Source organism: Callospermophilus lateralis, chromosome 4 (genome assembly GCF_048772815.1).
Source record: "Callospermophilus lateralis isolate mCalLat2 chromosome 4, mCalLat2.hap1, whole genome shotgun sequence".
Classification (NCBI taxonomy): Eukaryota; Metazoa; Chordata; class Mammalia; order Rodentia; family Sciuridae; genus Callospermophilus; species Callospermophilus lateralis.
Genome location: NC_135308.1, coordinates 116424810 through 116448750, shown reverse-complemented (window position 1 = coordinate 116448750; position 23941 = coordinate 116424810). Strand labels below are relative to the sequence as shown.

The following is a 23941-nucleotide window of genomic DNA, read 5'->3' as shown; positions in this document are numbered from 1 at the left end:
ACGAGGTGAACCTGGCTTTCAACTCCCTCTTCAGCTGCATGCTAACGGGGGTATCTTTGTAGCCAATTCAATATACAACATTTATTTCAGTTACCTATGGTCAGGAGAACACCCCTGTGTGCCCTTTTCAGTACATTTCAAAGGCCCTTTTAAGAACACTGTGAAACCAGTAGGTTGATGTGGAATAAAGAACACTGGCCTAGTTGGGAGACCTAAATCTTCCTTCTTCTGGCTTTTCCAACAAGTCCCCATGTGACCTTTGAAAATCTCTTAACCTCTTTGAGCCTCAGTTGCCTGCATCAAAATTGAATTAAATCAGTATATCTTGATGGTAGACATTCCCTGGTGGTACCTCAAATTTACAAATTTTAGTATTACATATTAATTAAATAAAATATGTAAAAAAATCATAGTGCATTTAATCATTTTCCAGTTTTCACTTCTTGGGATAATGCTATAATTAAAAAGGGCAAATTATATAGTAAAAACATCCAGTAAGTACTAGGAAAGGGGTTATGCAGTTGTGGCAAAAGTTGTGAAGATTGGATAGGCCATAGGGTTATGTGCTTATTTGCTCCTTTTATTTACTTATATGCAGTATTTGGGATTGGACCCAGGGATGCTCTACCACTGAGCTACATCCTGGGTCTTTTTAAATTTTAATTTTGAAATATGGTCTTGCTAAATTTCCTAGGCTGCCTTGAACTTGTAATCTTCGGGCCTCAGGCCCAGAGGAACTGGGTTTACAGGCATGGGCCTCCACCCCCAACCCCCACCCCTTGGGAGCAACCCTTTATTAAACACTTCCTATGAGCCGGGAACCTTGCATTTTATGCTAATCAATTTATTTAATTTGTAAAACAATTCCAAGTGATATTATCTTTATTTTACACAGGAGGACACTAAGACAGAGCCTGGCATATGACCTCGGGCCATGTTCTTGGTCCTGTACTTTACTGGCACCCTTGGTGGAGGGCGAAGGACGTACTGAGACCCAGTGACTGGACTCTGATTCCACAGGTCTCCACCGAGCACAGCATGAGGGCACCAGGGATGCCTGTTATTAATGCAGTGGCACCTCTGTCTCCAGAAACCCTGACCTTCTGATTGGAGGAATGTCAGAATATAATTTTAACACCCCCGCCCGACACACACCCAGAGGAAGCAAATGGTCCTATAGCCTATGAGAAATGAAAACTACTGTAGGAAGTATAATGAGTTCTATTGGGAGATGAACCCACCGCTGAGGATGCTCCCCCTTCACCTGGCTAGTCACCTTCACCTGAGGCTGACTGCAGCTGCAGGACAGAAGTAGCAAGCTGGTGTTGAGCATCTCCCAAGCTCTCCTCTTACGTCCATGACAATAGGAATCAAATGACCTTTCTTCTCCAATCTGTTTTGCAGCAAGTCTGTTGCTTCTGATTACCCAGCCATTAATACAAGAAACTCCAGTGCAAAGACAGGAGGAAAATAGACTTAGGAAAGTTAGATGTAGAGGCAGAGTCTGGGTCTGCAGGAATTTCACCCACACTCACCATTTCCACCAGCCAGTCCAGTTTCCTATTTTGCAGCCAAGGCTCTTAGGACCCTAGGTAGGACGAGTAGATGGGGCAGAAAAAGGTTGAAAAGACATGGGAGAATGTATGTGACTGTTCCCAAGAGAAAAGAGATGTTGGTGACCAGGCAAGGCTTTGCCAGACAGGCCTGCTAAAACTTAAAGGGATGGAGAGAGGAAGAAGAAGCAAGGATGCTTTCAGAGCCTCTGAAAAGGAAGTGAACTTCTGGTTATATTCTCTCTCAGACTCACAATCTTGACAACAGATAGGAAATGGACAGAGATAGCTGCAATTCAGAGTTCACAATGGCAACAAGTAACAGCAAGAGATGTTTCCAGCCTCGGCCACTAAGTGAGGCTCTGAGCAAGCTGGTGAGAACCTGTCCAAATAAAAAAATAAATAAAAAGTGCTGGGGATGTGGTTCAGTGGTTAAGTGCCCCGAGGTTCAATTCCTGATACCAAAATAAATAAATAAAACACAACTAAAAGGTGTAGAACAAGTTTGATGAGCAAATGAATGAAAATCGTTTTCAAACTCTGAAGACCCAATATCCAACAACAGGATACCTGGATTCCTATGGCATATGAGTTGGCAATGTTCAGATTAGAGCTCAATGTAGATGCTACTGCCCTTGCTGCAGAGGAGGCAACACAGATGTGATGGAGTTGGGTTGTGTGATCTTTGAATGCCATGCAAAGGAACTCACATGACAAAAGTTCTCAACTGGAACCTTAGCCCCTCTTTAGACCCTACATCTTGACATCACTGAATATAGAAGTTGTATTAGTCAGCTTTCTATCACTGTGACAAAATACCTGAGATAAACAAAAAGAGGAAAGGCTTTGAGCCTGTTGCAAGGCAGGGCATCATGGTGGGAGCACATGGTAGAGGAAACTGCTCACCTCTTGGCAGAGAGAGAAAGGGAGCAGCATCCCCATATTCTCTTCAAGGGTACACCCCCAATGACCCAACTTCCTCTCACTAGGAATAGTTCCAAAGGCTGGTGACCAAGCTTCCAACACAAGAGGTTTTGTTGGTGGGACACATATCTAGACCACAGCAGAGAATTTTATTTATTTTTTGGTAATGGGGAGTGAACCCAGGGGGTGCTCTGCCACTGAGCCACATCCCCAGTCTCCTTTTTTTTGGAGACAAGATCATGCTAAGTCGATGAGAGTCCAAGGCTGGCCTCAAACTTACAATCCTACTGCCTTAACCTCCAAGGAGCTGGGATTACAGGTGTGCACCACCATCCCCAGAGTGCAGAGAGGTTCATCTGGGAGTGCCGTGCATGCAAATGGCATGGAGGTAGAACAACACTGAGAACCAAGCTGTCGGCAATAGGGAGCAACACAACAGTGTGTAACTTGGGAATGATGAGCACAATTGTACTTTAGAAACATCACTCTGGGGGAAGCTTGAGGAATGAAGGTTGGAAGGGTGATTGAGCTAACAGACAGGTAGCACTTGATAGCAGTATCCCAGGCAGACCTCGGGCATGGCCTCAGCACCAACAGCTCCCATTCCTCCCTGACTTGGTATAGGGAGGAACTGGGATGGGGGGCAGATCAGGCCCCCCATTTCACTGAAAACATTTGTGCTTGTTGCACTCTCCCTTTCTCCCACTCACTCAGAGTTCACAGTCTCTGGTCTTGGTCTAGGAGAGACTCTGGATCATAGACAAATTCGGGAGCCGGTCTTCACAGAGCTCCTGCTGAAAGCTGATGGACCTGTTGGGTGAGGAGGGTATTTTTTTTGCTTGTACGAGAAAGTCGGTTCTTTCAAGCAGGAATTCCAGAGAACGCACAGGGAAGCAGGTTAAACAATGCGGGCATCTTCCTTTGCCCTGGAATGAATCAGCACCCACCCCTAGCCTCTCTACCTCCCACCCCTGTGGCCTATACCCCAGATTTCGGGGGTGTAGCTGGTCCGGAAACAACACTCTTTTTCTGGATTCCGTCGTGAAGTCGTGGGAGGGGAATGGAAATGAGGGTGTTCTTTACGTCTCTTTTCTTTTCCCCGAGCCAGATGATTAGAATTGGATCTATGTATGTTTCGTTTCATCTGAAACCCCTCCAGATTCAGAGAAACGTCTGTAGTCCCCAAAGCCTTAAAGAAACCAAGTAGGTGGATATCACAGGATGATTTTGGACATCGGGGAGACTTCTTCCAGTCTCTTCATTTCTCAGTTTGATACTCTTGGTACATAATGTTCATAGTCATTATCACAAAAAGTTCTCAATTCTCTTGGCAAATAAATCCAAGAAGGCAGATTATCCAAACCATCTGATAGTTGGTGATTTAAAAATGGCTCTCGACAAGAGACTTGATTAGAAGCTTGTGTATGTGTGGGTTGTGTTTGTGCTTTTCCGTGTGCCTGCTGGGCTGGTTGAGAGGAGGAGGGACGGTAGGACAATGGATTACATATTTTTAACCACACATTTCATCACCAGGGCTGAGCATGTCCAACCACGGGCCCACCACAGTGCTGGTGCCTGGTGACTAAGGGACATTAAAGATGGGACCCTGCCGGTTTCTCCCATGTCTCCCAGTAGGAGCTGAGAGGAAATAATAGATTTGACATCTGGAGAACAGAAGTGATTTGTGTTTTTTATTTAATATGCCCTTAAAAATAAAGAGAGAGAAAAAAAGGAGAAAAAAAAAAAAAAGAAGAAGAACAAAGCCTGGTTTGAGCCTGGAGAAGATAGATCCTTCCTGTAACCTTGACTTTGTGGTATTTTCAAAGGTGTTTCCTTTTGACTGAGCTTTCCAGATCTGTCTGGAAAACCATGTCATAGAAGCACAGTTCATTTCCAAAGGCATTGATTTTCATGCCTCCTGGTGTTCCAAAGAGTTTGCTCTTTTCATTTTTAATGTCTCTTTTGTGTTTATTAGATGCTGTGGGTTGAACCCAGGGCCTTGTACCTGCTGAGTGCATGCTCTCTCACTAAGCTACTCCCCCAGCCCCAGTTTGCTGTTTTGAAAGAACTCATAGGTGTGAAACTAAAATGTAGAAGCTTTACAAATTGAGCTTTGCATAATTTCACAGACTCCCTCCTCTATTGAGACAAATCAACCAAGCCAGCAGAAGGGCTGTGTCTGTCTCTACTGAGAGACCCAAGAGGGTTCTGAGGGTGCTTAGGGAGTTTACACCCAGACATACCTGACCGTGACTGTCACTTTCAGCTGTGTGACCTAGGCAAGTATTTAGCCTTTTCGAGCCTCTGAAATCTCTTGTTTGGTCCAAGTAAAAGGGAGTGGGAGATAATAATACTTGCAGGGTTTCAGTAGAGGCTGTAGCAGTTATCCAGTAAATGGTAATGATGACCATGAAAAACAGGTGCCTGGGTCCATGCAAGGAAGAAAGCTGATACTGATAATCTTGAGAGGCACAGAAACAATATTTCATCATTCATTATGAATGGTGATCTGTAGGTCATCTTTTTTAGCATCAGATTACCAGGTTAGGACTTTCAAAATTAAAAGACAGGATTTTTCTAACTTTAGTTTTAAACTTGGCAAATATATCTTCTTTTAGGATCTTTGTCTTATTAATACACCTCCTGACACCAAGGCGGGGATGCAGTCCAGAGAGGTGATAAGGGCAGAAATACCCTGATCTAATGGAGATCCTTATCTCAGCCTCCCAGGAGGGACTTTAGGCCTCTTTCTCCTGTCACTTTCCAAGTAGTGGAGACAGATTTCCCCATCAAAGAACACTCCTCAGCTCCCAATGGCTGTCACCTCCATCTCCTACCTAATTTAGTACCATCCCCTGATACAGAGGCATAACTGAGCATCACAACAGAGAAGGGATAATGGGGCTGCTCACAAGCACTGCAGGCTTCAGCTGGGCAGGGCAGCTGGGGGAGCAGCACTGGGCCCAGTTGTGGCTGTAATTCTCTGCACCCTCGAAGGCCATAACCAGGGAGCTTGTGCCTTGGTGGATGTACCCCAGCCTCCACACTCTTCTACCAGGGACCCTGCAAACCATCTCCTGTTGTGTGCACTAAGTGTGGCTTAGTCCCTGCACTTTCTCCCTGTTTGCAGACCTCTTTTGTCAGGAGGTTGCATCTGGAGACCTTGGAGTTACAGCCACTTGACTTTCACTTATTCTAAGGAAAGGCTATCTCCTGCTCCTTGTGGCTGATGCACATTTGAAGTATATTCTAAGACTTTAATGTAGACTCCCCAGAGCAGGACCCACACCTCTAATTTTAAGTCATCATCTTTTTTTGGTCAATGTCCTCTTTTCAATTATGACCTCAATACTTTTTAGTTTTCAGAAAGAGTAACAAATCCAAAGAGAAACTTTGAATTCTATTTAACACATATTTCTAGGCTCCCAGTATGGGAACCTACAACACTTTTTTTCTTTATTTCTTTTTTTAAACTTTAAAGGATAAAAAATGAGCGACTTTGCTGCATGCACCCTTACAACTAGAAATAAAAGCTGACACCTGTGGGGTCCTAGTTATGCTCTGTGCTCTCATTTGAACATGTTCTTCACTTAATCATCAGAAACAGCCCAACAAGGGAGATGCTATTACTGTCACCCTCTCCCAGAGGAAGAGGAACTTGACCATGACCACACAGGGACAGTGGCGGGGCAGTTTATCAATCCAGCACCTGTGCTGCTTTTTAAAAAAATATTTTTTTTTAGATGTTGGGTGGGACTTCAGCTTGTTCACTTATTTATATGTGGTGGTGAGAATCCAACCCAGTGCCTCGCACATACCAGGCAAGTGCTCTACCACTGAGCCACAACCCCGGCTCCCAGTACCTGTGCTTTTAAACACAATGCCACTCAGACTCTTAAATCTCCTGAGAGCTAATATACCTATTTACTCAAATTCATTTCAGACAGTAAAATGCAGATTTTTTTTTTAGTTGGGGGAGTTTTGACATATACATCTGTGTCATCATCACCCCAATAAAGATGCAACAAATTTCTGCCACTGTCATGGCTCTGTACTTCGTCCTTCTCACATCCTGTCACACTTCCACTGACCTGATTTTTGAAGCCACGGGAGCTAATGCTGTATACTTGTAAGGGGAGGCTGGGGAGAGGACCTCATATCATATGTCCAAGCACAGCCAATCTAGTGACTCGTTAGGGCTTCAACCTTCCAGTTACAGACTAACGTGATGAGTCTGACAATATTTCCCCAGCTGTGTCCTCTCTAGATTGTATTGTGGCAATAAAAGTATCTCCATCATACAATGGTATTTTTGCTCACTTTTTATTGTTCTTTCCCTCTGGACCACATCTCCCTTTGGAATATGTCCTTGGTATCTAGGAGGTGAACTGACAAGACACAGACAATAGAAACGGGTAAATACACTGAGTCCACAACTAAATTGGAATAAGTTTGGAAACAATGGTTCTGCAAAGTGGTTTTCTTTACTGCAGAACTTTAATGTGCTTGTTTGTGTTGGGCATCTCCAAGGGGAAAAGGCATGCAGTGCTTCTCAGACTCATCTCACCACAGAATCTTTCATGATGAACAATCTGAAAGACCAAGGAATGGAGGAGACAGAGTTCTCCATTGACATATGTAATTATAATTAGTACATATAATTATAGCTTAATTTAGGGAGATTAATATCTATACAATATTGAATCCTTTCATCAAGATCAGGCATACATTTTCATTTGCTCAAATCATCTTTCATGTTTCTGAGAATGTGTAAGTCTTTCTTCTATAGATCTTATACATGTCTTGTTAGTTTAATTTTTAAGATATTTTGTCCCTTTAATGATATTATGAACTTATTTTTTTTCTTGTTATTCTTGGTTGTTATTTTTATAAAGAAAACTACTAAGTGTGGCTTACTATTTTTACCTAACAGAATTCCTTATTATTTCAAAAATTATTTTTAATTAATTTATTGTCTTGAGTTTACTTATATATAGTCATGTTAGGAGAAAACAATGGAGACCTTTACAAAGTTTTCGGTTACATCATATTTTCTTGGTGTTTTGCAGGTAAGTATATTAAGAGCAATATTACAACATGGTAATATTGTTGGTGGAGAAAAAAATATTATTGGTGGAAACAACCATGTTGAAAATTTTGTCTCCTTCCTGACTTTAATGGGACTATATCAGACATTAATTTTGAGTTTTGGTTTGAAGGATATAATAAAACCAAGTCAAGGGACTGTATTTCCAATTATTTTTATTTTACTAAGATTTTTTTAAAAAAATCAAAAACAGGGCTAGGAATGTGGCTTAGTGGTAGAGTGTCCCCTGGCATGTTCGAAGCCCTGGATTTGATCCCCAGCATCACATACATACACACATATTAGAAATAGGTGGTAAATTTTATTATATACCTTTGCAGCATAGGTTGAAAATATCATAGAATTTTCCTATTTTTTAATCGATTGGTATGGCAAACATTACTTGTGTCAATACTGAGCCATATTTGCAGTTTTGGGGGTTCTAATTAAACTTTGGTATCTTTTGGTGAAATTTGGCTTTTAATATCTCCTACTTTGTTTGCCCATATAGTGTGTAATAGGTTGTTTGTCAGCACCACGTAGAAACAAAGATGTTGTGTCCGCCGAAAACTTAAAAAAAAAAAAATAAATAAATATTAAAAATTCTCTCTCTCTTTAAAAAAAAAATAAGTTGTTTGTCACTAACATTTCTCAGCCTTGTCAATATATAAGAAATTTGCTCTGAGAGGAGCTTCTGTTCCTACATGTCACCTGTGGGAAACTGTTGGTTCTGATGGGGCAGTCTTTCAATAAACTTCTTTCATCTTCTTCAGTGGTGCTGGGGATTGAACCCAGGACCTTGTACATGTGAGGCAAGCACTTTATCAACTAAGCTGTATCCCCAGCCCTTCCTTCATCTTCTGACATAATTACTAAGGACATTTTGGAACTGTGGTGGCCACTTTGGGTAATTGTGACATCAACAAGATTGTTCATTTAAGAGATGCCTTGGAAGAAAAGGGAAAGCTTATCTTGCCTACTTAAAGGAGAAGACTTCACTTAATATAGGAGATGTTCATACTTTACTTTTCTTAAAAAATAGGATGGTTTGATAATACTATTAAGGATCTGAATTAAACTTTCAGAAAGAACCCTCCCTTCCTTTGTGTAAGATTTTTTCTGCATCTTAACTTTTTCCTCTCTTGCAGTGGGAAGGTAATTTGCCTCCCAGAGTTCTTGTTGTTTCAAGCTTGTTCCCTCTCAGTTGGAGCCAGAGATAGTTTGCTTTCACGGGCCACTAAGGGACAGATCTAGATTTTGGCAAGACATCTTTTCCAACAGACTGATACACAAGAATATAGCAAAATACACAGAGAAAAAATTCTACTGGGAGGTTACATCCTGTTCTCCAACAGGTGAGACACTAGAATGACCACCATTTTCCTCTTCCAAATCTTCTACATCTCTAGCTCTTTTTTTTTAGATTGAGACAGGGTCTTACTAAGCTGCTTAGGGCATCACTAAGTTGCTGAGGCTGGTCTCAAACTTATGGTCCTCCAGCCTCAGCCTCCTGAGCTGCTAGGATTACAGGCATGTCCCACCATGCCCAGCTCTACCATTTTTTCCTATTCCAAGCAGGTTGTCTCTCTCAGGGTTTATTCCCCTGTGAAGGTGCCCTGGAGAAAATCATTCAATATTAAGAACAAATGGCATGCTGTCTGGCAAGCAGCTCTTCTCTTTGTATTTTTCCCCATATGTGGCAGGGAATATTTGTGTACTCCAGATATGTTTACATCCATCTCCTTGCAGGAAGCAATGAGTTTCATTGAGTCCCTGAATTTCACTGAATTAACTGTTTAAATTGGAGGCAGGGAAGGGTGAGAGGGAGAATCAGAGATCTTTTGTATAAAATAAGCCCCCCTTGAAAAAGGCTGTCTTCCAACTCTGACTTTCTGACCATCCTGATGGAGTTTGGTTGCCTTTAAGCCATGATAAAAAAGAATTAAGGATAAAATATTAAAAAAAATAGATTAATAGGATAGGCTTTTGTCCTTCAAGAAAGTATCCTGGAAACAATTTCCAACTGGTAACTAGTAGTGGTTTGGAAAATGGATCAAGAGCTGGCTGTGAGTTATAGCCCTGCCATAGATATGAATTGGTCAGAATGATGTCTGAGGACTTCAAAGTGCCTTGGAGCAAGTTACACAAAAAACAATGCCAGTTTTGATGCGTAGAGCTCCTCCCTATACATGAAGTCTAGATATCATATTTGTTTTAAAAAGACCATGTATGTATGTGAGCACATATGAAAGATCCTTAAACAGGATTTAACATAAGGTGTCAGATATTATAACAATTCCTAACCAAGTTCTGTTTCTGTAGATGAATGACATGGTGACATGCTACTGGACATCAAGTAATCTTTCCCTATTAATTTTCTTCAACAATTAAGCAGCTGCTTTGTATATCAGGTATTGTTGTATGGCATTTATGGAACTGAAAGGAACCTTTAAGATCAAGACCAATCCCTATGTTTTAGAAATGAGAAAGCTCAAGTTAGGGAGATTTAAATGACTGCCTAGGTCAGCTCCCAGTAGCAGAAGCCAGGTCAGACTCTGAATTCCTTTGATCTTTCCACCAGAGTACAAAGCTCTTGAACTCTGGTGTTTCATACTTAGCTGGGGATCCACAGCTAGATTTGAAATGGCTCCAGGCCATGCAATGTTGGTTTTTCTCATATACCTCTCCACATTTTTCTCTCAATACTATAGAAACTCAAGGGGCTTAAAATTTGTATTGAATTCAGATGTGTCCTTTCTTCCTAATTCATGCCTCGGGGTGACTTATTATCTTCCAAGTGAGTTAGAGAGCAGAAGGAGAGTAAACTAAATGAGTTAAGCATCAGCAAAGCCATTTGAGAGCCTTTACTTAATTAGCATTAAATACAAATCTCAGGGGCTGGGGATGTGGCTCAAGCGTAGCGCACTAGCCTAGCAGGCGTGCCTCCCTGGTTCGATCCTCAGCACCACATACAAAGATGTTGTGTCTGCTGAGAACTAAAAAATAAATAATAAAAAAATTCTCTCTCTCTCTCCTCTCTATCTCTCTTTCTCTCTAAAAATAAAAATAAAAATAAAAATAAAAATAAAAAAAATACAAATCACAGGTTTTGCCTCAAAAGCATTTTTGATCATTAAATACAAATCATAGGTTTTGCCTCAAAAGTTTTCAAGGGGGTTGACTAGACTGGAGGTACTAAAAGAACCTTAGGTTATGGTAGGATATTGATTAGTGACAGGAAAAATCTAATCCTGAAGCAAGCATGCACAAGGTCCTGGGTTCAATCCCCTGCACTACAAAATAATAACAACAACCTGGTGTTGAACTACCTTTTGTTGGTAGCCATAATACATCAACTCATAAGAGGGTGGAGCAAAGATCATGGAATTAGCAGATTTTTAAGAGTAAATTCATTTTTTTCAAGTTCCCAGAATAGTTTTTAACTTTATTTTTCACGTGGTGCTGAGGCTCAAACCCAGTGCTTCACATGTGCTAGACAAGTGCTCCACCACTGAGCCACAACTCCAGCCCCCTAAATTCATTCTTTTAATTCAACTCAAAATCTTAAAAGACTGTCTTCATAAATTGATTCAGTAAAACAAAGAGTTATCTATACAAAACCTTGTGCATCAAACATTGCAGATAAAATTTTTTTTTTTTTTTTTTTTTTTTTGTGTGTGTGTGGTATAATGGTACTTGGGTTTGAGCCCAAGGGCACTCTACCATTGAGCTACATTCCCAGTCTTTTTCATTTTGAGACAGGGATTTGCTAATCTGCTGAGTCTGGCTTCAAACTTGAGATCCTTAGCTTTTCAAGTAGTTGGGATATTAGCCATGCACCATGATGCCCAGCTAAAAGATAGTCCTTGATCATGAGGGGATATAGTCTTGTAAGACATGTATTAAATAATTTCATTATGATAGGGTAATATCTAAACAAAAAAACTTTCTTGTATAAGATTGTGTGTAAAGTAAAATGCTGCTTAGAAAACAGGCCATTAGTCTCCACCAGAATAGTACCAAGCTTTACTTTGGAAAAATTGATGACCTAATCTTCTAAGTTAGATTATCCATGGGTGAAGACTACTATATGTAAAATACTCAGTAAGGGTTCACATGCTCACAGCGTCTGATCTTTACGTTCTCCAGCACTGTGGTGTGGTAAAAGAGCCCTAGATGAAGATCAGGATAATCTGGAATAGGTTTTGCATCTGCCCATGTAATAATCTTGGGAGGCTAAGATGGTTAGCCTTTTGAAGGTAGTTTTCTCATCTTTGAAATGAAGAAATTAGAGAAACAATTTTCCTAAATTCCCCTCTATTGCTCTAATGTCTCAAATTACACTATTCTACCCATGAGGGATAGTATATACACACAGAGATTTATAAATAATTAAGCTAAATTCCTCATATATGGTAGTGAAAAAGAATGAAAGAAAATATTAATCCAAGCAAAACAGATGACTGAAATATATACTTATATTTTATACATTTCATAATCCCTGGTGATTATAGATCAGAATCACTTTTGTTTTAATTAGAGGAGGATCTGGACTAGTTAATTCATCATGTCCTTATGTTTGATTATCAGACAAGTGGAAATAGTTAAGCACTTAATATATAATGCCGAGCTATATGGGTGTGGAAGAAGCCTTTTTAGAACTATGATTCAGCTACAAGATGAGACATCATGAAGTGAGAGAACTGGCTTACCTTAGTCTAAGTGGTAAAACTAACACTGGTCCCCTAGAGTATGCAGGCAAAAGCAGGGCTCTGCAGGAGGTTTAGATACTAGACATGGAAATGTCAACTGATCCTCTATTCCCTTTGATCCCCTCTCCTCTGACCTTAGCACTCTCTAATCAGGTAGGACTGGATAGAAAATACAGAATTTTGTGCAGTAGCATCCTTAGTGTGCTTAAAATCTCACACCAATAAATACCTGACTGATGTATGCTATATTAACTAACCCAAACAAGACATGAGGTCCATTAATTTTTTTAGTTTCCTAGGGAAACGTAGGGGAACCTACTTTTGTGTGTTATAAGAGATTTTAGAAGAAGAAGCAAGTTAAGGTTCACTGAAAATAAGATTTTTTTTTAAAAAACGAAAGTCTCCATCTCTCTTTAGAAAACTTTTCTGAGGCAGATGCCCCAAAATCAAAAAAACTGGATTATAAAAATGTTTGTGGCTTTTTAAAAAATGATTTTTTTTAGTTGTAGGTGGAAACGTATAATACATCTATTTTTATTTTCACGTGGTGCTGAGGATCGAACCCAGTACCTCATACTTGCAAGGCAAGCGCTCTGTCACTGACATACGCCCAGCCCTGTACCTTTTAATATCAATACTTTAAAAATTTTTAGTTTTAAGACCTCTCTCCCTCTTCCTTTAACCCACTCACCCCCCCCCCAACACCACTACCACTTCAGGAAAGTTAGTAATAGGAAAAAAAAAGCATTAGTCTGAAGTAACTTACCTCCTTTTTGGCTCCAAAGCAACTTGGATTTCTGATTCTTTGAGCAGGTCAGAGATTTGGGTAACCAGTAAAAGAAATGGGCTATTCTTCTGAAGGTTTTGTTAAAGTCACTTCTTATGGCCATAGCTGAGACCAAGAGTTCCAGAGTGACTCTCCACAGAGCATGGATGAGGAACACTGTGACACCCACATGTGACACTTTGTGAACTTTCTTTCAGCCAATGTGTCTGGAGACCACCTGTTAGCCCTAAATCCCCTTTCTCTGTCATTCCTTTGACTTGTCCTTTAGACTTTGGCCCTTATAACTAGAAACTATATTAATAGATGTTCTTTCTAAAGAAAGAGTTTAAGCTGTCTTAGGAGAAACTCTAACCTAATGTAACAGTTGACAATTTTAAAGCATGGATCCCTCGACCTTCTTCACAAAAACAATTTTCAGAGAGGACTGAAACCACCACCACCACCGTATCCAACTCAGCATCCAACAGAATTGTCAATGGCAATTTGTAGGACTTAGATAGCGACTGACAAGCTATCTCCCAAAGGTGGCCTTGATCCCATTTTATATATTTTTTTTTACTGGAAAAATGACACCTATTTTAAATGACAAGAATTTAGGGCGAAAAAAAGAATTTGACTAATTCTTATAAGACAAGAAATATGTGAGTCTGATTTCTTTCCCAAGGTCCTGTTTCGATTTCTAACATTTTTTTAAAAAATATTTATTTTTAAGTTGGACACAATACCTTTTAAGTTGAACACAATGCCTTTATTTATTTTTATGTGGTGCTGAGGATCAAACTCAAGGCCTCGCACGTCTAGGTGAGCACTCTACCCCTGAGCCGCAACTGCAGCTCCATGATTTCTAACATTTTGATAAACAATTCTCTTTAACTTTTCTTTAACGTTATTGGCCCTGATTTCTAGCTGTCTATTATGTGACTTGAACTGAAGTTCCCACTAAAACTACATCTAACATTTGGGCTTTGTGCATTGTTTGTGAAAAGAAAGGAACTTCTTCATGTAGTCATATGCTTTTTAGTACCTACAGTAGCCTTATGCAATATTTGAACTCCCCCTCCCTTCTCTTTTGGTGGTGCTGGGGATCAAACACAGGACCTTGTACTTGCTAGGTCACTGAGCTGCTTTTCCTGGCCCTGCACAGTACATTTTTGGAGCCGATTTACACTCCAAAGAGAAATGGGGTATATTATTATATTGCCAGTTTTTATTTCCAGATCATATGTTTTTGGTTGCTATTCCACTTCAGTATTTGTTTGGAACTTGGACTTTGAATCCTCTTGAAGTGACAATCAGAAATCAAGTCCAACTAAAACAACAGTGTACAGCTTTTTCAGATACTTTTGTCTTCTTAAAAATGTGGGGTAGGGAATACAGCTAAAATAATACTGTGGGCTGGGGTTGTGGCTTAGTGGTTAGAGTGCTTGCCTAGCACACATAAGGCACCGGGTTTAATCCTCAGCACAACATAAAAATAAATAAATAAGAGGCTAGGGTTGTGGCTCAGGCGTAGAGCACTTGCCTAGCATGTGTGAGGCACTGGGTTTGATCCCCTGTACCACATAAAAATAAACAAAATAAAGGCAATAAATAAATAAAATAAAGGTATTGTCTATCTACAACTAAATATATATATAAAAAATATTATTAAGACTTGTTTAAACATTTTATTCTCAACAGTGTCTGCCTCCAGAACCTCTCAGTTTTATTTCTTCACTTAAAAAGTTTTTTTTTTTTTTTTTTTTTTTTTTTGAGACAGGGTCTTGTTATATCACTCAGGCTGGACTTGAACTTCTGGACTCAAGGGATCCCCCTGCCTCAGTTTCCCCAGTGCTGAGACTATGTTAAGTGCTGATTTCAGTTTTAAAAATTTGTTAGAATAACTAAATTTTCTGCAGCTCTACCTCAAATACAAACACATGGATAAAACAACAGAGTGGGGTGAAATCAGAAACACAAGGCAATTTTATTTCTGCCTTTAATTACAGCTGTGACTATGGCTGTACTTGTGAAGGGAGAAAACTGTTGACAACACAGTTGAGAGTGCTTATTCTTACTGATAATTCCTTAGGTAATTCCAAACAATGTATCTCTTGTTTTTAACCATAGAACATCACAAAAAGTGAACATTAGGGCTGGTTGTGGCTCAGTGGTAGATTGCTTGCCTAGCATGCATGAGGCACTGGGTTTGATCCCCAGCACTACATTAAAAAAAAAAAAAAAAAAAAGGTATTAAAAAATGAAACCATGTTTTAAAAAAAGTGAACATTAAAAAAACCCTCCAGAAATAAAAATCAAGATTATTGTAACTATTTTCTGTATAATTTACTGATGAAGATATAATATATTCTTCAGTGCTGAGCCTCCTGCATGTTAGGAGCAGCTCTACCACTACTTTTTTTTTCTTTTAATTTATTCTTATTTATTTCAATACTGGGGACTGAATCCAGTGGCACTTTACCACCGAACCACATTCCCAATCGTTTTTTATTTTTTGAGACAGGCTCTTACTATGTTACTGAGAGTCTCATTAGTTGCCAGGGCTGTCCCTGAACGTGCAATACTCCATCTTAGTCTCCCAAGTTGCACTATTGTGCCCAGTACTAAGCATATTTTTAAAGAAATTTTTGAAAATTTTTATATTTTATATATTTTTATATTTAAAAATTTTTGATATAGGATAATTAAGTCTGTTAAACCACAGATATAATACTTGGTAATTTCCAAAATAATAGAAGAATTTTAATAAAAGAATAAAATTTTTTTTTTGTGATGCTGAGAATTGAACCTTGGGCCTCAGAGAAGCACTCTACCACTGAGCTACAACACCCTAGCCCAGAAGGTGGAATTTTAGGAGATTTAATAGGATTATTTTTCAAATTTCTTTCTTAAATCTCGAATTTCTTTTTATTACTTGAAGCCACCTCTTCTTTTCACATATTTTATGTTCACTTACTTCATTTTTATTTTTCTGTAGTCAGAACTATAGCCTCACTTCTATGTTAAGTGCTAATCTACTAATTTCTACATTTGTTATATATTCTATATTTTATATCATTAATTCCCATCATTTACAAACAGCCTATTATTGAAAACAAAAAAAAAGCAATTAACTGGAGATGAAACTTATTGTAAAACTAGTTTCAGCAGTCACTAAAACTTTAGTAACTAGTCTCTGAAAATTACTAGACAGGTACACCATGTATTTATTGACTGTAAACAAAGTTTTAAATGAGGATTTAAAAGAAGTTGGGTATGGTGGCACATGCCTGTAATCTTAGCTACTACTGAGGAGGCTGAGGCAAGAGGATCACAAGTTTGATGGGCAACTTGGCAAGACCCTGTCTTAAAAAAAAAAAAACGAGCTGGGAAGTAGCTCAGTGCCTGCCTAGCATTTGCAAAGTCATGAATTCAGTCTTTAGTACCACAAGAAAAACAAACAAAAACCCCTCTGTTTCCATGTTACTATAATGGAGAAAACAAAAAACCTAAAAATCCAGTAAAGTTAAAAACTACAAATGTAGAATAGATTATATTCTTACCAATCCCATTAATAAAAACACTAATAGAAAGTGTTTGTTTACTGGTATTCTTCTCTCAAAATAAAAATAAAACCTGAAAATATACCACCTATCTACATAATCTGAGTAAAATTTTATCTATAAAACACTTAAACAGTGCAATCCAAGATATATATGTTAGATGGTAAAATGGAAAATTAAATCAAGAGGGATTAAATGCCCCTTTGTTTCACACACTCTGAGACTAAGTAGGCATTCAACACCAAGTAACTGCACAACTATATAAATAGTTATCTTTGCATTTATTTCTATGATGTATATGTGTGAAACTGAAATTTCCCTATACAAAAAAAATGCATCAATAATCTCAATTAAAATCTTAATACATTTTCAGTTTTAAGATGATTCAGTTCTCAATGTATCATGATAGTCAAATTTATTTACTCTTTAGTACATATTATCTTTATGACACAGTTGTGTATATTCATCCTTCAATAGTGTGATAAGCCAAAAACCAAAATCAAAACAAATAAAAATTCCAAGGAATAAAATAATTTCCAAACAATCTTTTTGTCTAGCACTCAGAATAGATATTTCAAAGAAAAAATTCCCTTACAATATGCATAGCATAAATTCAAGAAAGAACTTGGAATTAGTGGGTTTATAAGAAACACAAAACCGTCACCCCATTCGGTATGTTGAGAATAATTTACCATCACTACCCATAATGCACCTTTCAACATATAACTTTTGTGCTGGCAATGTACCTCAGTGGTAGAGTTCTTGCCTATCGAGCACTACCCTGTATGAACTACCCTGGGCTAACTCCTAGCACTATAGGAAAGGGAGGGAAAAAGATGATTTTTGTTTCTCACACTGGATAAATAGAAACACATGAACTTTTTACGTTAAAATTGAGAAATTTATTTTTTTCATGAAATAGTAAGCAGAATTAAAGAAATATACAGCTTTAAATAATTGAAATGACCTTAAAATTTTAATGACAATTATACACTTATGGCCAAAAATGAATAAAGTAATTAATTCACTTTAAAAATTTTGTTCAATAATTCATCTGAAATTAAACAAACAGGAGGAAAACTGGGCTCTGGGCACCTTATAAAATGAAATAATGTACATTTATCCTTCTCAAAAAAAAAAAAAAAATGACTCCAATAAAACAGTGGTTTACTTCTGCTCCCCACTCACAAAAGCCACCTTTCTATTCTAACCATTTACAAACCTGCTTAAGTCTTTGATTTGTAAGGATGCCAATTTGGTTCCATTTAAAAATTTTCCAATAAGCAGCTGGAGAAATATGACTTCTCCAGCTTTCATCAGAGTGAAGGACCAGCATCTCAATTTGTCAGCCAGTCATGGCTTTCTTCTAGTGCTTGCTGAGGTCAAACTGCCTCGTGTAGTTATAAATGTTAAAAGGCAAAATTACATCTTAACAGCAGTCAAAAATTTATATATTTTATGTATTTACAATATTATACATATTTACAAGACCACGTCAAATACTGAATTGTAGAAATGAGAGACCACCTATAAAGGCTTTCATTTAATATCCCAGCATTATCTTGTGCAAACTGAAATTTTTCTGAAACTTCTTAGAAAGCTAAAGACAGTCGACGTTGCGTAGGCCACCATCCATGGTTAAGGAACCAAACCTAAAACACAGAAGAAAAGAAAAAAGATAATCTCAAAATGATTCACTGATTTGGTCCCCGAGGTTGGCTGGTTAGTTTGTTTTTCATTGCTGGGAAATGAACCTAGGGCTTTGTGCATGCAAGGCAAGCATTCTACCACTGAGTTGTAGCCCTGTCCCCTAAAACCTGAAATTTCAAAGAATTTCGAATACTACTTTTGGAAGGAACAGTTATTTTTAAAGGGTTTAAGCAACTATTCATTCTATTTCTTTCTGAACAAGAGTGGTATTATCGTAAATAGATAAAAAAACACAACTCAGTGCCTTGAGAAGACTTAAAAAAAAAAAAAAAAAGAAAATGGGAAGTGATGTAAATGTGAAAGTGTTAAGAATCAGATATTTCTCATAAAAATTTATAAGCCAAGAAATGGAGTTGGAAGTGTGACATTCAAGGGATAAGGTATGGAATCTTTCTAGAACAATAAGTTTTTTGGGGGAGCAGTGGGAAATAAAGTTGGGTTCATGTAAGCTGGGAACTGACCATTATATTCTTGAAAGTATAAATTTAGACTCCAATTTTTAGGTAACAACTGTTTAGAAATATTTGAGCCAAAGAAGTAGCATGGCTACATCAATACTTTGGAAGACTATTTTGGCTGTAATGCCCATGAGAGATGGGAAGAGCCTGGGGCTAAGGAAACAGGTTAGCAGGTTATTACCACAACTTCCACATGAAGAGAGAAGCAAGTTGAATGAGGGTGGAGAGGGGAAATGTGAAAGTATGTTGAAGAGAGATCACCAAACTTGAGAGGGAGTAAAGGAAGTATGTACATAAAATAATTTAGGTTTAAAGGAATAGAAAAAAAAGAAAGCCCCACTAAAGAGAATGAGGAAATTAGAGGGGAAACTAAGTTGGGGAGGATAATTTTAGATAAATCAAACAAAAAACTGAAGTAACAGTGGGATACCCATGTGGAGACAGCGGTACAATATTCTGCAAAAGACCTGGCTTCCATTATAGGATGAGCATCCCTAAACTGAAAATGTGAAACTAGAAATGATTCAAAATCTGAAACTGAGTACCTAACATAAGGCCACAAAAGGAAAATTTCACAGCTGACCTTATGACAAGTTGAAGTCATAATGCAAGCACACTAAAAATATTGTATTATTCACTTCAGCCTAAGTGTAAAGTTGTATATAAAAAACAAAAAGAGATACAATTTTTGTACTTGTACTTGGGTCTCATCTCCATGATATTTCATTATTTATATGCAAACATTCCAAAACCTGAAAAAAAAATCTGAAATCTGAAACACTTCTGGTCTGAAACACTATGACTACCCTTTAGTTCTGTTAAATCTTAAGAAGTCACGTAACATTTATGTTAAGATTATGTGATATTATATTACTAATATGCTGTCAAAAACATCTGCAAATAAAACACAGGATAAACTGACTTACTAGGTGTACTTTAGGAATTGGGTAATTTCATTCCTTAAGGCATAATGATTCAATATAAAAGTTTGTTAAGAATTTATCTTAATAGTCTCTTCTTTCTAATCTTTAGCCTTACTGGATAAATTTAGAATTTAGCTAAAATTGTGAAGAAATTACAAAGTGGATACCATAAAAAAGTGATATAATTACTATCTACTTTCTATCAACAAATAGAAAAAAATAATTAAAAAAAAACTTAATAGGTTAGGGCTGGAGTTGTGTCTCAGTGGTAGAGCGGTCACCTACCATGCGTGAGATTCTGGGTTCCATCCTCAGCACCACATAAAAATAAATAAATAAAATAAAGGTATTGTGTCCAACTACAACTAAAACAAAACAAAACAAAAACCCTAATAGGCAGAAGAAATAAAACTTGAATATATAAAGATATGTTTAACATTGCTATTAACCAAAGAAATATATACTAAAAGAAGATCTCAATTTTTACTAAAAAACATTGGCAAACATTTAAAAGACTGATAACATTCAGTGTTGATAAAAGTGTAAGTTTTGTCTGTTTAGAACATATAACTCTTTAAAAGAATAAATTGGCAATAAACTTAAAATTTAAACGTGTATACCCATAAATTTCACATCTAGAAACATTTAGATTTTGATCCCTCAAAAACTCTTATAAAGTACATGAAGAGATATACACAAGGATGTTCACTGGATCATAATTTGTAATTGTTAAAAATCAGAAACAATTTAAACCAAAAGGAGAGGGTTAAATAGACTGGTTTCCTGCTTCAGCTCTAGGCTGTAAAGCAGGTGAAGGAAGACAATACAGTGTGAAAGTATCCTGCAAAGGTACACAACATCATATAACAGGTAATTTTATCAGCACTTTAAGGGTGAGAGTGTGTAGAGGAGTACCTATAGGCCTGAAAGAGAAATCGTTCTGCAGAGCCAAAAATGACTGGATTTCTCTGAGGGACTAGGATCTGAGAAACAGCCATCCAAAAGTGGTTTCTTTTGGCTCTGCATGTATTTCAACTCTCTTTTGGACTTATCTATTAATATTCTGTGGATAAGCAAACACCTAGGTCTTCAAAGAATTGCATTTCCATGTGGCACTCACCTGCCAGGAGGTTTCCAGAGGGTTCTGGAAGTTACTCAGCACTAATCAGAGAGCTATTCTATAGGCAACCCTGAATCCGCAAAGTTAAAATCTTCGTTCTAATGAACAAATGTTATGAAAAGTCACGTGGAAATATTTTCAGGGGACTGATTCACATAGGCAAATAATTCTATTGACCAATGCTTCAATAAAATGGAATCAATCAACTATTAGAAGGTATCACAAATTCATCATCATGCTGAAAGAAGAAAACATAAACGTTCTGACATTTTTGTTCCCTTCCCAATGCTTAACCACTGATAGAAGACTGACAGATATAAACACAGATGTGTACACACTCAACTGCAAAGAAAATCAACAACACAGGATGAGTTTTATATTACTTACCTTTCTAAAATATGATTATTTTCAGCAAGTTCTTTAACCACCCCTTCCATCTCTTCCTTCAATTTCTTCATACTATAATACAAAATATTTAATTAACATTATCAAACACTGTATTCACAATCAACATCAAGATTTTAAAATTCTTAAGAGCAAAATTACAAACCAAAGTTAAAGTAAATGAAAATATCTTAATTTCCAAGTAAGTTTCTTACCCAAGAGTCATTTCCACTAAGGTGTTAGAACTTGGATAAATTGGGGTTATGGTATGTTTGATTCCACTGGAGGCCGCAAACATTTTCTGAGGCAGAGTTTCTTGTAACTGAAACATCAAAAACCACATAAGAGAACAAAAATACTTACTATAGGTCATAGATCAAGTATTTTAGCTTTTAGTAAAGTCATTTACAGCTTTAAATTTCTATTTTTTTTCTAATATTTATTTTTTAGTTGTAGTTGCACACAATACCTTTTTTTATTAGTTGTTCAAAACATTACATAGCTCTTGACATATCATATTTCATACATTTGATTCAAGTGGGTTATGAACTCCCATTTTCCCCCCGTATACAGATTGCAGAATCACATTGGTTACACATCCATGTTTTTACATACTGCCATACTATTGTCTGTTGTATTCTGCTGTCTTTCCTATCCTCTACTATCCCCCCTCCCCTCCCCTCCCCTCCCATCTTCTCTCTCTACCCCATCTACTGTACTTCATTTCTCTCCCTTGTTTTTTTTTCCCCCCTTTTCCTTCACCTCCTTTTATATGCAATTAATACCTTTATTTATATGTGGTGCTGAGGATCGAACCCAGGGCCTCACACATGCTAGGCGAGTGCTCTACTGCTGAGCCACAACCCCGGACCCAGCTTTAAATTTCTATTTTAAAACCATCATGACACAATAACAAAAACACTTTTGTTATGAACTACAAAAGAATGGTTTAATAGATGTTTTTGGTTATAAAACATAAAAATTCTTATAATTTGCCTCAAAGTACACACCAAAAAATGGGTGAATACAGATGAATATAGGCATGTGAAACCTGTCCTGTTTCTCCCTTTTTAATCATTATGAGACATAAAGTAAGAATTTTAATTTTTTCCTAATGGATCAAAGCTTTTATTCTAGATACTTTTGAAAGCTGTACCTCATTAGTATAGTCTTGATACTTTGATACTTCTTCTTCAATATCAAAACACTGATTAGTTAGAGATAATAACTGTTTCCTAAGATGAAGCATCTTTCTGAAAACCAAAAATAATTCATTAGTAGGCAGTCTAGTGAAATATTTTCACTTAAATATATACATTATATTGTAATTAGCCAACCATTACCCCAAAATAAGTTTACTTACCTCATCCATTCTTCTGACTTATCCAAAAATGCTTCATACTTTTTAACACATTCATCTGCAAAGTGGGTCATAGCTTTTGTTGCGTGGTAATACAGTTTTTGCCTACAATTTTAGAAATAATCGAAGAGGTTTACATGAAGCTCATGTAAAAATAATCAAAAATAATTAAAGAGGTTTACATGAGTTTCTTGTAACTACTTGTTTCTACTTCCAATATTTAAACATTTTCAAATATATATAATAATATATATAAGATTTATATACATAATAATTTTTGTAGCTTTAGAACATTTATAGTAGAAAGCAAAGGTTTTTAAGACAGACATAGCAAAGGAAGAAAAAGAAAGTTCAAACTGGAGAATGTTAACAAAAATAAACTGTCCTCGCCTCTGTTTCCTATGCTCTACCCTTATGCAATCAGAGCACATGAGAGAGAAGTTGATTTGAGAGGAATAGGGATTTTTCTTCCCTCTCATTTGTCTTTCTTGATAACTTCCCAACCAGGGACCAGATGGAGAGGCCTCAAAAATGTGCACCCATAGCACCAATCCTTTAAAAGTTTAGATTAAAATATATTTTTTTATTGTAATTAATCACAATTTTTAGAAGAATCATATTAATAGAGAAAACCAAAACAGCACCAAAACAACCAATTAAATAGGCACTTACTTGTCAAATTTGTGGATCTGTTCTTCATTGTAAGCCAGTCCTAGAAATAAGAAAATATATACTTTTGTTAATGTAGAATCATAATATTACTTGCACTGTTTTTCCTTTTTTGAGATTACTGCTTCAAAAAGGCGAAGAGTTTGAAGCAGATGTCACAGACCTATGGCCTAAGGATTTCATATCACTTAGAGATAGAGGTTTATTCTTTGGTCTGTACAGTGTTACCATTAAAAAAAAATTAATTGCTAATACTTAAAGATTGGAATATTTCTAACAAAAGTTGTATTTCTAACTTCTCTTGAGAAATGAGAAACCTGGGGACCAGGCTTTCTGAACAGTGGCTCTCCCTCTTAGATGGGCTGTCTACTCTCCAGTCTCAGTCCTCACAGGCCAATCTCATTCTTGTCTGTTACCTGCCTGGCTCTGAAGCTTTGGATTTTATGAATTAAATTATTCAAAAGGTTATTTTTAGTATATTCAACCTCTTTCCTTACAGAATTCTATCTGTGGAACAAATAACTCAAGCAGCCACACTTACAAATATACAAAATTAATCCATCTGAATTACAACTAACTACCAAGGCAGCCTGATTCATTAGATTAACAAATAGAAAATTTTACTTACTACGTTCTGCTTTGTCTTTTTTGAACTGATAGTAAATTTCCGTGATGCAGTTTAATAAGACCTGTAGTTTTTCTACACTATATCA

General features: G+C 37.2%; 1 protein-coding gene across 2 annotated transcripts in view; it reads right to left on the bottom strand.

The window, feature by feature from the left end:
* Positions 1-17483: 17483 nt before the first annotated feature.
* Tbk1 (TANK binding kinase 1) overlaps positions 17484-23941 on the bottom strand; it is a 45095-nt gene continuing 38637 nt past the window's right edge. For both annotated transcript variants that reach the window (XM_076854821.1, XM_076854822.1), the window contains 7 exons: positions 23857-23933; positions 23232-23271; positions 22563-22664; positions 22356-22452; positions 21415-21521; positions 21203-21274; positions 17484-18256 (listed from right to left, as the gene is read on the bottom strand). In XM_076854821.1, the coding sequence (XP_076710936.1) occupies positions 18205-18256; positions 21203-21274; positions 21415-21521; positions 22356-22452; positions 22563-22664; positions 23232-23271; positions 23857-23933 (547 nt within the window). In that variant the 3' untranslated portion in view covers positions 17484-18204. The remainder of the gene's footprint in view (positions 18257-21202; positions 21275-21414; positions 21522-22355; positions 22453-22562; positions 22665-23231; positions 23272-23856; positions 23934-23941) is intronic.